This window comes from Semicossyphus pulcher, unplaced genomic scaffold (genome assembly GCF_022749685.1).
Source record: "Semicossyphus pulcher isolate SPU_LCO1_2020_fin unplaced genomic scaffold, fSemPul1.0.p SCAF_19, whole genome shotgun sequence".
Classification (NCBI taxonomy): Eukaryota; Metazoa; Chordata; class Actinopteri; order Labriformes; family Labridae; genus Semicossyphus; species Semicossyphus pulcher.
In genome coordinates this window covers 20618364-20631592 of record NW_027211692.1, presented here as the reverse complement: position 1 = coordinate 20631592, position 13229 = coordinate 20618364, and the positions used below count along the sequence as shown (strand labels likewise).

Genomic DNA, 13229 nt, shown 5'->3' with positions numbered 1-13229 from the left:
TCTTTGCCAGTGTTAAAGTTGAATGTAGTTTGCCTTTATCGTTTTGATCCCTATTATGACGGTTTCTTTTTTTAAACGAGTCACTAAATGTGGCACTCGTCCAACTCGACCAAATATTATCAAAAACATTTTTATTTCACCTGCCTCCATTTAGCATATCCAGTGTTAATCTAACGGACCTACAATTATCCTGTTTCAACGGTTAGGATAGTTTATGTGTTTAGCAAATGCGAAAGTCTGTAACGTAACGTAAATGAAACGTGCAATGTATATTCTTAAATAGACCTATAACTGTAACTGAGTGGGACTGGTAAATTATAGTACAATTTTGACCTTCAAAGCAGGTAAGCAATTTCGTATTGTTTTGATAAATAACATACTTCGCAGTTATTTGACCTCAAAATGTACCTTCATACCACAAAAATAGTTTCATAGTATGTGCTTTCTAAAAGAGACAAGGCGCTGAAGTGCTTGTTTGTATCTCCGTCAACGAAAGCGACACATGGGTTAAAAAAATTCATCCCCTTTGCTTTTTGGGATTTGAAGTTTCTTTTGTTCGCCTTCACTATGAAGACATACGAGGGAGAATTACCGAAAGAACTACAAACAGCCTATCCTGTGATACCAACGTACAGCGCTCAGCACCGCCCACCCCGGCCCTCGGCCACTGTTTGTCAGGCAGAAAACTTCCTGAATGACATAAAGCACAACAAGAGAGGGTGAGTAGCTCTTTTGGATCCAACAACTAAATGATCTATCTCTTGTTGTTATATATTTTGTATTTTCCCTGTTTTATCACCTGATATTTTGCTAGCGACATAGCGCTTGTTAGCTAAGGGCGGAGTTGATCACCTGCTCTGAACTGATAATCTCTTATTAGCGCGTTAACGCTACCTGTGGGTATTATTAGCTCTACAATGTTATCCACCACCTTGTCATCGGCACACTGCCGCTCTTATCTCCATTGGTAGCATTATCAACACAGTTAGGTGTCGTGCAGTTACTCTCAAGCCTTACCACCTAGTTTAGGTGACTAACCCGTCATGGTACAGTGGTTACAGTATCACCTCATCACTGTCAGTTTTCTGCTAACATGAGCCAGACATGCAAAATTGTGGTAGTGAACTTAATGCCATATGTTGTTGTGTGTAAAGTAGTGCCGTTTTTTGTTCAGGAAAATCAGAGTGGTTTACACAACTGACTTAAAAGTTTTCTGAAAGACCTTTGTCCTGACAGGTGTAACCTACATTTCAGTCAATAAGTCATCATGATTGTGTGTTACATTTGTGATTTATAGGGTGAATGTCCAGGTGGGGCAATGTTTATTATGTTTGCAAAGATGCATAGCTATAACCTACTTCTTGGACAATGTTAATGAAGCACTAAAACCGTAGATGATCATTAAATACCAAATTTAATTTCTGTGTTTTGGGCCTTAGACTAGTTGACTTTACACACACATATCACCATTTTCCCTTATTCACAATCTGTCCAAGGAAGACAATTTTGTATGTCTGCACAGGAAATATGCATTTCAAATGTCAATGTTCCTTTCTATAACCTATGTTAAAAACGAATTAATTATGCGTTCACTTTTTTGTTGCTATCAAATTTACACATGTAGACATCCCCCTAGGCATAGAACAGCCCTGCCTAAATGTATATACATTTGAGCAATTTCATCTTCAGATCATTTGAATTGTGTTGCTAGAAAACAACCCACAACCAGGTACAGTCATTGTCAGGATTGCAAAAGAAGGTAAGGACCCTGTGTGAAGATGTAATTCTCAGAATTGGATTATAATGATTGTATGGATTATAGTGCATTTTTGTTATCATCTCTTCCATATTACAATAATTAATTTAACTAATAGAGTAAAACCTCTTTGAAAAACTTGCCATTGCTGAATTGCATTACAGTATAAGGATCCTTACATGGGATCATGATCAAACTTAAGTCTATAACAGTGATAAACTATAAGCATTTTTACTGGATATATCAAAAAGCCGGTCAGACGAGATATAGGCTGGACACAACAGCCCTTTAGTCTGCAGTTTTTGCTTGCATGTGAAGTTCATGGCTGAGCACATGACCACTTCTACCTGCAAAGTATTTTTTTAGCTACTGGTAAAGAAAGTTTTTATTTTTTGAAGATTATGTTTTTGGCATTTTGCCTTTATTATACAGGACAGCTAAAGAGAGACAGGAAATGTGGGGAGTAGAGAGTGGGGGAAGACATGCACCAAATGGATCGGCAGACCGGGAGTTGGGCCTGCGATCAGTGCATAGAGGACTGTAGCCTCTCTACATGGGGCACCTACTCTACCAACTGAGCTAAACCAGCGCCCCACTGGTGAAGAAAGTTGATGTCTTCTGAGAAAAAGAAAAAAAAATCAAAGAAAGCGATGGTGAAAGTGAACTCAACTCAAACGTTAAGCAAACTGTTAATAAAAATGCTAACATGTTATCAATTAAATGCAAGACATCTGAAGACCATGGGAGAGACACTGGTTTGACCTGAAACTGTTTTATTCACTGTTTTTACTGATTTTAAGTGCGTGTCCTTTGCTTTGCTTTGAGGACAACTCTGCAGATACTTAGGCTTCCATGAACTCTTAAGGTATCTAACCTAAACACAGGCTGATCAAATATTAGCAGCAGCCCTTGTGCCGAAGAGCACTGGAGAGACACAAATTTTCCATGCCAAACTGCTTTATGCAGTGTTTTTACAGGCTTGAATTATTTTAACTTGTGTTAAAAACCTATATTGGTTTCTCCAGGTCTCTTGTCATTATTAGGATACCCTGTAAAGTTTCAGCCTAATCAAAACCTATTTTTGGGATTAATATTAAAAAAATCATTGTGATCATTTTTGCCATACCTCACAGGACTATTTCTGACCACTCCAGACCACACCTATTAGTGATACTGAATGTGGCCTGAGGTGAAACAGGTTTGAAACTTTCAGCCAGAGATGGCGGCAAAACTCTGCTTTTCAGTCCAGGGTTAGGTTTTATAAACGGCCAGCAGAACGGCTTTCTGTGACCATGTCTGTTTTTGTCTTCCCTGTAGTATCTGTTTTTGAACCCCCTTGTGAAGACGCTTTAACTGATCCTCCTCTCATAATCCTAGTTACATTGGAGCTGCTATAATCACAGTTCTTGTGTAATAGAGGCTATCAGAGGGCAAAGTAAAACATGTAATAAACTTCAGAGTCCTCTCTGAGAGTCACAATCAGGTCATCAGAAGAGGTGAAACTTTAAGGAACAGGCACACACATGACGACACACTTGGTATGTGTCCCTGCCCTACGATAAACAATCTGGTGCGTGCTGAGTAGAATGAAGAACTACGTCATATTAGATCCTGTAAAAGTGTCACACAACAAATAATGGCTGAGGAGGAACTGGTCCTGGTGGTGTCATATAAAGGCATGTTAGTGTGTGTGAATGAAAGAGAACAAACGCAGGCCAGTGAAAGAAGATATTTCTCTCTTTTATTAACTGCCAGGTTTTGCTGCTTCCTTATGGCAGGATTGCGGGAAAAAAAGAGTGTGTGTGTGTGCGTGCATATATATGTGTGAGTGTGTGTGTGTGTGTGTGTGTGTGTGTGTGTGTGCCAGGTTTAAATTTATCCCTGATATTTTTATTGCTGCAATAATATTGGAGAGGGTGTTCCTTATTAAGGTATGACTCATGCCAGTTTTGTCACCATTGCACCCAGTGGAACAGTAAAGTCCACACCCTCTCACAATGTGGCTGTTATGTGATGATCATGCCTGTGACTGAACGGCTTTCTGGGAAGTAGCACACATGGGGTTTTATGACATTTAATGAGAGGGAATAAAGCTCGGCGTTGTTGAAATCAGTGTAAAAATGTAATTTATTACATCTTTGAATAACCAAAATGTTACTGTTCATTAAAGAAGATGTAAATACCAAATATAAGTGGTTGAATTGATTCCTTAACCTTTATCTTTTTTAAATTCCTCTCATTTCCACTCACTTCCATCCATCTCTCCCTCCTTGTTTACAAGTCCTGTTCTCTTCTTCCTCAGGTCCTTGTCTGCTCCCATTCTGTCAGTCTCTGTGAGTGATTGAACGCACTGAAACTGGCATCAGTGGACAAGCACACAAACAAAGGGCCATCGATCGGTCAAGGATGACCATGGAAGACACGAAGAATGAAGCCGACACTGCCTCAACAGTTTCTATGGCTCTCTACAGCGTGATGTATCCCGTCTTTGACCAGGTGAAGAATGACTCATCTGTATGTATTTATGAACACTTCTCACAAACAAGTTGAGTTGATGCTTATTGGCTCTGGAAACTGAAATGTTGATCTGTTGGTGTCGATCCACCACTTTGGTCCAGAGTGATGTGGCTCAATAATATTTTGATGGATTGTCACAACATTTTATTCACATGTTCATGGTTCCTTGAGAACAAATCTCCAAGGCTTTGGTCATCCTCTTACTTTTCCTAAGAGCCATCATGAGGTCAGGATTTGAGGTTTGGAGTGGATTATCGCTGCAACAATATGATGGACTGCAATCCACTGAAAGTTTTTGCATGTTGTCCTAGAGGACATATCACAAACGTACTGCAGTGAAATATGTCAACATTTTATCCTTCAATCAACAACCCTTGGTTCCTAGACCACTTTTCTACTGACTTTAGAGACCCCTTGAAAATGTGTATAGAGTTACCATGAAGATGCTGTTTTTGGTTTTAATTAAAATATCTCTACAACTCTTGAATGGGTTGTAGGGAAATTTGGTGCAGCAACTTATGGTCACCAGAGGATAAACTGTCATCAGGTAGAAATTGATTAATGACATTCCCATCATTCTGCACTGTGCCTTGTTGTAATGGCTAATTAGCAAATGTCTTAAAGTAAGGTGGCCATCATTTGGCTGCAGGGATTACATATTTTAGTAGCCCAACCTGAAAGTTAACATCGCCCTGGCTCAGCCATCAGAAAGCTGAAGGGATTTGTCATTTAGATTTTGGATTACTGCAGGATAATAAAGTTTATGATTCTCACAAGTTCATCGAAGAAGATAGTCTTCAAAAGTGAACACCACTTTTATTATTTTTAAAGTGTGAATGCAATCACCAGATGTAAAAACAGGCATCTAAAGGGAGGCTATAAAACGAGCTACAGGAGGTCACATGACTCCAACGTCCCCACGACTAAGATTATTGCATTTTCGACAGCATGATCTGTAGTCTCATGTAGCCACTTGTTAGCAGCCGCTTTCGCTTTTTTTAACATAAGTTAAAGCTTCACAATACATTAGTATAGGGTAATTGTTGATTTTGTTGTACAAAAAGCCAAACGCCCTTAAACTTGTAATACCCTCAGACCTTAATTCAGGCGTCTAACCAAAAACCCATTCAATAAACCTGTTGACCTCAAGACTAAGGACCGGAAATCTCAAAAATACAAAGTTATTTCCAGGTTTTACGATTTAGTCCTGAAGCAAAAAAATTACAAATATAAATGGTACAAAGATGCAATTTGATTAAATCTAAGGTGATAAGACAAAGAAAATCAATTGAGGATACAATATGTAGCAGCACATACCTGCAAACAAAATAATTGCCACTATCAGTCAAACAAATAACATACAACTTGACCAAAAGCCATTTTAAACCTCCTTCTATGCCCTTGACGATTGGGTGACACACACACACACACACACACACACACACACACACACACACACACACACACACACACACACGCACACACATAAAGATACTTAAAGGGCAGGACTATTTCATAACAGCAGCAGAGGACAGTCTGGCAAACACTTTAGATTTGACAACTTTGAAAACTATTTTACAGGCACCCTGGTGGCTCATGAGTGCTGCTGACCGTGTAATCACAGCATCATTCTCCATCTCTCTCTCCTCTCATATCATGTCAGTCCACTCTCCTATAAAGATTAAACCTGCCAAATATAAGTTTCCCCTCATCCGCTTATCTCACATCTGATTGCTGCTTCAGATTATAGATTGCATTTTTTACAGTATTTAATTTTCTCTTAGTGAATCGTGATAGGAAAGTCATCATGAAAAGACTCATGTGTGAGTATGAGGGGAGCAACTGGACAGACATAAGTTGCTCATGGTTTGGAGTGGTGACAATGTTGGTGAAACCACAATATCTGCTCAGAGAAATGGAATAGACTTCAATTCTCCAGGAGTTTAGATGGAGGATACAGATGGTCAGACTCAACACAGCCTTTCACAATACAATACCACAGTGTCCTCTTTTGATATTACAGGAAGCCTAGCTTGAACGCACTCTCTGCAGAATTACATTTCAGGACAGAGGAGAGGCCGTGATAAGAGTAAAGCCGTGTTTGAGTTACGTTTTGTGCTACAGACTTATGTTTGTGTGTGTATCATAACTTTCAGTTGGAGGGTATCAACTCATCAGCAGCACAGACCTTGAGAGCAGCTTTTGTAAAGGTAAGAGGTTTCCTTTTGTTATTCTTTTATATTTCATCGTATGAACTGCAATCTGTCTTTTAATAACTGCCTCCAAACTTTTCCTTTTAAATCATTTTAGACCATCCGCCTTTTGTTGATTTGTAGATAGATTTTAGTTCCACAGAAGACCAGGGCTGAGTCAGTTTCTATCAGTGCAGCTGTATGTCTGTGTGTTTCAAGGCAGAGCAGGAGAACCCAGGTCTGACCCAGGACATTGTGATGAAAATACTGGAGAAGAAAAAATTAAGAGTCAACTACAGTGAATGTCTCCTTCGCATGGCTGCAGACGATGTGGAAGGTAGGTTTCTCAGTGTTTGATGCATACAAAAAGAGAGGCTGGGACATGATGTGACATGTAGGTCAACTTCACAACAGTGCCAACAATAAAAGTGTTAATTGCTTTATGAGCAGGAAACCTCAGCAACCTGGATGGTTCTCAAACAGCTTTGCTTGGTTTTGTGTGATGCCACAGTCAACATCACACTAATCCAATTATCCACTGGGGGGAGCTGTTTCTCCACAAATCAGATGCTCTACCTGTTCTCAAATGTTCCTCGCTCTCTGTCCGTAATTGAATTCCCCGTGCCACGTACAGTGATTGATGGTAGTAATGAATTCACACTTTGGATGAATTTTAAATGTACCTCCTGCGTGGCACAGCCCAACTTCTACCTTAATCCTGCCTTCACTTAACAAACCTAATACTGTCACTAAAGTGCGTGCACACACATTCACACAGACTTGATCCTGTGTTCACTTCCACTGTGTTCTTCACCCGTGCCACCATTATTAATTGCTTCATTTTAGTGTCCCCTGTAGCTTTTTGAATGTGTGTTGACGTGCCCGTTGCTGAGGAGTTTGAGGTCTGTATTTTTCTCCTCCTCTCTGTGATTTCAGAGTTCATGATTGACAGGCAGGAGCCTGAGTTCCAGGAGCTGAACGAGAGGGCCCGAGCTCTGAAACACATCCTCAGCACCATACCAGATGAGATCAATGACAGAGTAGGCTTCCTACAGACCATCAAGTAAGACGGCTCAGTGTGTGAATTTGTGTGTGTGTGTGTGACTGCACAGTGTACACCAGGTTAATTCTTTATCGTAGAGGACTTTTGGCAACCATTCAATTCGATTCCAATTAAATCCCTTTTTCTGTAGTGAATTGTTTGGATGATAAAGACACTAATTGCATATAAACAAACAAAACCTTTGTGAGGCAAATTATGGATTAGGTGGAAATGAGAACAAATGCGAAGCAAAGACATGAATGGCTGCGGAGAGATACAAATTTGCTCTATGCAGCGTCATAGGTCAAAGACGAGTCAGCGTAAGTTAAAACCTTTAATAGTTCCTGGTCTTGTCTGTTGTGTTGGAACATTAGTGGTGTGGGACGAATGAACACAGACTGCACAAACAGTGCAGTGGTCATATTTGTCCAAGTGATGCTGTTCAAAGTTTTATTCAAAAGGCAGCTGGACTTGGTTGAAGTTCTTGAAGATGTTTCACCTCTTATCCGAGAGGCTCCTTAAGTTCCAAATGATGCAGGGTGAAAGCTTGCCTCATGATCCGTACACTCTTTAAGAGCTCATATCCAAAAGCTACACTGTTACATATTATATTCATCACTAAGTGAATCCATAGGCTCTGTGATACAATGCGCACAGTATCTGCTGCTGTAACTGACGGGTATGTTCCAAAAGTTTACACATACATATAAACTCTCCTGTGTAGAACATCGTCAGGAAACAACTAACGAAAGGAAGACCGTAACAGATGATTTAAAGCCCAAACCGTGAACATAACCTGGACTCGACCAGGTTAGCTTTGCAGAGTAAGTTGCCATGGTGATCTTGCCAGGTTAAAAGAGAGCCAGCTTTGTGACACCTCGTAGTACTCTCCTCTGATGTTCAAATTCATGTTTATTTGCCAAGATCCAAAAGGTGTTTGACATTGGACTTTACTTTTTTCCTCCAACTGGTCTGTTGCGCTTTGACAGGAGCAGTTAAAAATAGATAAATAAAGATTAACTAGCTGAGGTGTCGTTACATGGTCTTAGGTTAGAAATCATATCTTTAAAACATTCTGCTGATACTAGTAAGATAAGATAAGATAAGATAGTATACTTGTTACAGCTAAAAGTAAAGGACAGGGTAAAACAAGTGATGGATAAGAAAAAGGCAAGACAAAAAGACAATAAAATACAATGATAATATTAATAATACATATTTACACTATGTACGCCTTTCGCTTAATGTGGATTATTACGGGGTTTTTTTCAGAAATTGCAAGTCAAAAACACGGTGTGTGTATCACGGTGATATGGTTGATGAAGTAAAGCGGAATATTGCATTATAAATAACAATTGCACATGTTGACATTTCTTCATATGTTATGGAATAGTGATGACAAGGCTGTAAGGTCCCTGCATGCCAGTATATATCACTGACCACAGCACTAAACCCAGAGACTGAGGAGAAAAAGTGAAAGACGTTTCATTTTTTCTTGGCCCACTTTGCCATTATTTTGATCGAATTCAATACTCTTAGTGAGTCACTGCTTAAGTTACTTACCCAGCGGAGGGCTTAGAAATAAAATCAATTCAAAAGGAATGCTAAAAAATTAAAGTTATGCAACGGCAGATTTCCAGTGCTTACGAGGGGAGAAAAAGTTGAAGGTGACAAAGCATGTTAGCGAGAGCAGGGGAAGAAAGGGAGACGAGTGGGATCAAAGAGTCAAAGAAGTGCAGTTTGAGCGTGTCGCCGCCTGATGAATCAGAAAGATTTTCAGATATTGTTTTTCCTAACATGAACTTGTTTGTGCCCACAGAGACATTGCCAGCGCCATCAAGGAGCTGCTCGACACAGTGAACACTGTCTTTAGGAAATACCAGTATCGGAACAGACGGGTAGGTAGATGCGTGAAGAGGAAAAATTGCACACACACAAACGCAGTTGCTGTGAATAAGTGGAGCTTAAAGGCTGTCTGTGTTTATTGGTTAGGCACTGGAAAGGCAGAAGAAAGAGTTTGTGAAATACTCCAAGAGCTTCAGCGACACACTCAAAACGTACTTCAAAGACGGAAAGTATGACACTGCTTCTTGTTTATTCTCTGTTTTTGGACTTTTTCTGTCTGTTTCTTCCCTTTCTGTCGTCTCACTCACTTGTTCAGCCTTTTCCATTTACACATGCACACACAACAACCAACACATTTAATAGATGTACGCGCACACTCCACACACACAGTGTCACCGCCATGTAAATGGTTGTCGTTTGATCACAGGCCCGCTTCTATCAAATCCACCAGTGCTGAATAATTCCCTTGACCCATTTCCTGTGGATTCATGCTGGCTTGTATTCTCTGAAGCCTGACATTCTCCATCCCAGCCAGATCAAAGTGTTTCCTGGATCAATCCTAATATTGTTGCCATGGTTTCTTTGCAGTATGATTGACATATGTGTCCTTGTGTCTCTGTCACGCTTGTTTCCAGAGCGATAAACGTGTTTGTCAGCGCCAACCGGCTCACTCACCAAACCAACATGATCCTGCAGGCCTTCAAGACGTCGGTGTAGCAGGCAGAGAGGACACTTTGATTAGAGAATAGGTGATGTGAGGCTTTGTAATTTGTAAAGACTTTTTATTATTTTTGGCTGTATAATTTATAATTCTGTGGCTTTGAGGGGAGATCTGGTAGTCTGAGGTTCAAAGCAAATCAGGTTGACAGTAATTGCTAGGGATTTTTACCTCTCTTTTATGTTGTTCTTTTATCAGATTCTTAAGTCGATATTTCTCCCTTCCTTTATACATTTCCCTCTCTGCTCAGCACTCTGTGGCTCTGAAAAAGTTAAGGGAAAATGTGATTATCTCCCCCATGTCCTTAAAAGTTTGCCTAAACCTAAAAGAAGTGCAATGAAAAAAAGTTGTATTGCGTTTTCAAAAGCTTTCCTTCTTATTGTCATTTTTCTATTGTAAAATATAATCTGGATCTAAGTGGTGGCAACACATATGCGCTAATACCCCACCACTATCATCATTCATCATATTAAATCAGATATGTTCAAATCATGTCTAGAAATCAACGTCTGCAGTAATGTTCATGCATTTGAAATGGAGGCTGTGTTCACTGTCTGCTTTCTTTGTCCTGTCTGCTTCACACAGTGCATCATAAACAGCAGCCCTTTGGGTGAGCAGTAACTTATCTGTGCTGTCTTTCTTTTTACTATAGCCACTGAAATATTTATGATGTCTTCATATTTACTATCTAATATCGTTAGTCAATGTATAAAAGACCACATGGTTTATCTTAATGGTGGCCAATCATGTGCGCACATACAAGGAATTTGACTCTGGTTTGAAGTTGCTCTCAAATTTTACACAAAGTTCCAAAAAGTACTTTCAGGAACATATAAATAGTTCATTTAAGAATAAAGACAACAAAGATGAAGGAGGATGGGTAAAAGTTAACTATTATGGACATATAAGTGAAAAAACACGTGTGTATATACTATATATACATAAATACTGTACAAATATAAAGCAACAGGTGATCAGAGTTGCATGCTTTTGAGATTTGGGGCGGCTGTGTGGTAAGAACGTCTTTCAATCAGAAGGTTGGTGGTTCGATCCCCATCTCCCTCAGTCTACATGTGAAGTGTCCTTGGGCAAGACACTGAACCCCAAATTGCTCCCGAAGGCCTTTGGTGCATGAATGTCCATAGATCCTGATTGGACATTAGCATAATAGCCTTTCCCATCAGTGTATGTGTGTGTGAGAGGGTGAATATCACATGTAGTGGAAAGCACTTTAGGGGTCGCAAGACTAGAAAAGCACTATCTAAGTACAGTCCATTTATCATTTGCCATTGGAGGTAATGTTTGATAAGTGATTTGGGATGAGTGTATTCCTATGAAGCAGTTTTGTCTGCTGTGTGTCAGAGGTTAAAGTACTCAGTACTTGACAAGAGGAAAGCACAGCACCAGGTTAATTCTTTAAAGCATATTTTGTGTGACAGTTTTGTCTTTTATTCTCATATTTGTTAGGTTGGGAACTACTGTTGTTCCCAGAAGGGAAACCAACTTAGAAAGACTTCACGTTTGTTTTTCTTTTTTAAATTTCCCCGATGGTAGCTATATGGAGATATTCCAGCAAAGATGTCACAGTATTTGGTCAGAGCTTTTATTTGAAAAATAAAACATCCATTATAATCTTCTGTTACAATGCCACATACTGAACAGCAAGGAGAAAATCCTTTGTTATGGACGCCAATCTGAACTACAGTGAACAGGGAAGTGCTGCTGCAGTCACAGGAACAACCTTATACAAAAATACAGGCTGGCTTGTAGAGTCCCTACTTTGAACCACAGAGTGCTTTAAGGTCAGTATAACATACAGCAGACGCAGACATTGTGAAGCAGTTCAGAACTTAATCAAAATATTCTCTGATAAGTGACTGTAGATTCCCAGAAATAACAATTGAGATCACACAATCCTTTATTGATGTTTAATGACTACATTTTAAGAAGACCTTAAAGCATAACATTTTAAATAAATCTTGGATGAACCTTGACAAAGTCTCAAACAAATGCACTTGACCCAAAATATTTTATTTGTCAGTGCTTTTTTCTGTCTTTCTACCTTCCTGACACTTTCATTTCACTGGTGATGACATAACTATGAGTAAGGTGTAAAAAAAATAGCAGTACTTGAAATCCAGAACAAGAATTATGAAGAGTGTGATGGAAGAAAAGACTCTTCCTTTTATTGCAAATCAAAGAGTTCTGTCACTGAGAAAGATTTACAAAAGTGGGTCTCTTCAGATTTGAATTGCTGTACTAAAGTGCTTCATTTCCGCTTGCTTGCCCTTGCGTCCTCTCTTCTTTCCTCCCAGTCTTAAAGATCCATACTTTCTTTCCTCATTCCAGCATCTTCATTCTTCTGCCTGTATAATAGTGGATTTTCCATGGTGGATTTGTGGTGGGCTATTTCGGGCTCTGCACTGGCTCCTGCATGCACCACTCTAATCCAATTGTGATAGTGTTAATTTTTTAAAGCTTTATTATTGAAATTGCTGAGACCTAATTTTCTGATCCTGTCACCGTTGACGACCACTGTAATCAGCTAATTCAACTTATTCCAGGCCATTAAGTCACACCCGGAGATTGGTCGTGGTCACTGAAGCAGCAGGGGTGGAGAGAAGTGATTATATCTACGGTTTATGTGTAGTGTTTGTGAGAAGTCATACAAGTCTCATTTTAACAAATCCCTAAGAGACTTTTTACCTCATTATATGTGTGTGTACGTGCAGCCTGAGTGACCCACAGGAAGTCTTTTCAAAGGACCACAAAGCTCTAGTGGGGTGTGTGTCTGTGTGTGTGTGTGTGTGTGTGTGTGTGTGTGTGTGTGTGTGTGTGTGTGTGTGTGTGTTTTATTTTAGCTCAGTTCCAGGCCAACATCATGTTTTTAAAGTTGTTTCAATGCACTTTTATGAAGGGCAGTATAATAACATTGCTTGTGAATTGTGTTGCTATAGCTATGGTTTGTGTGTGTGTGCAGCTTGTGTATTTTTGTAGGGGGGTAATTGTACCTCACACAGATTATTTTCTCTCCAGTGCCTAATCTGTGAATAGAAGTAACACGGACACATACACACACATGCACACACACATTGTGTTACAGACGATACAGGCCAGGACTCACAAACACAACCCTTTTTGACTACTTGGTTGCCGGGA

The 13229-nt window shown here is 39.6% G+C and overlaps 1 protein-coding gene across 1 annotated transcript; it reads left to right on the top strand.

Annotated features, from left to right (window-relative positions):
• Positions 1-644: 644 nt before the first annotated feature.
• Positions 645-10677, top strand: LOC138597058 (programmed cell death protein 10-like). Its single transcript, XM_069668577.1, has 8 exons — positions 645-719; positions 4059-4252; positions 6430-6483; positions 6685-6802; positions 7402-7528; positions 9327-9405; positions 9500-9582; positions 9988-10677. The coding sequence occupies exons 2-8, from the start codon at positions 4163-4165 to the stop codon at positions 10067-10069; spliced, it is 633 nt and encodes a 210-aa protein (XP_069524678.1). The 5' UTR covers positions 645-719; positions 4059-4162; the 3' UTR covers positions 10070-10677.
• The last annotated feature ends 2552 nt before the right edge of the window (positions 10678-13229 follow it).

Excerpts from the sequence above, each read along its gene's own strand:
- LOC138597058 (XM_069668577.1), top strand. The coding sequence starts at position 4,163 with ATGACCATGGAAGACACGAAGAATGAAGCCGACACTGCCTCAACAGTT. Across the intron at positions 6,803-7,401 it reads GGCTGCAGACGATGTGGAAG|AGTTCATGATTGACAGGCAG; the intron begins GTAGGTTTCTCA and ends CTGTGATTTCAG. Across the intron at positions 7,529-9,326 it reads GGCTTCCTACAGACCATCAA|AGACATTGCCAGCGCCATCA; the intron begins GTAAGACGGCTC and ends TTGTGCCCACAG.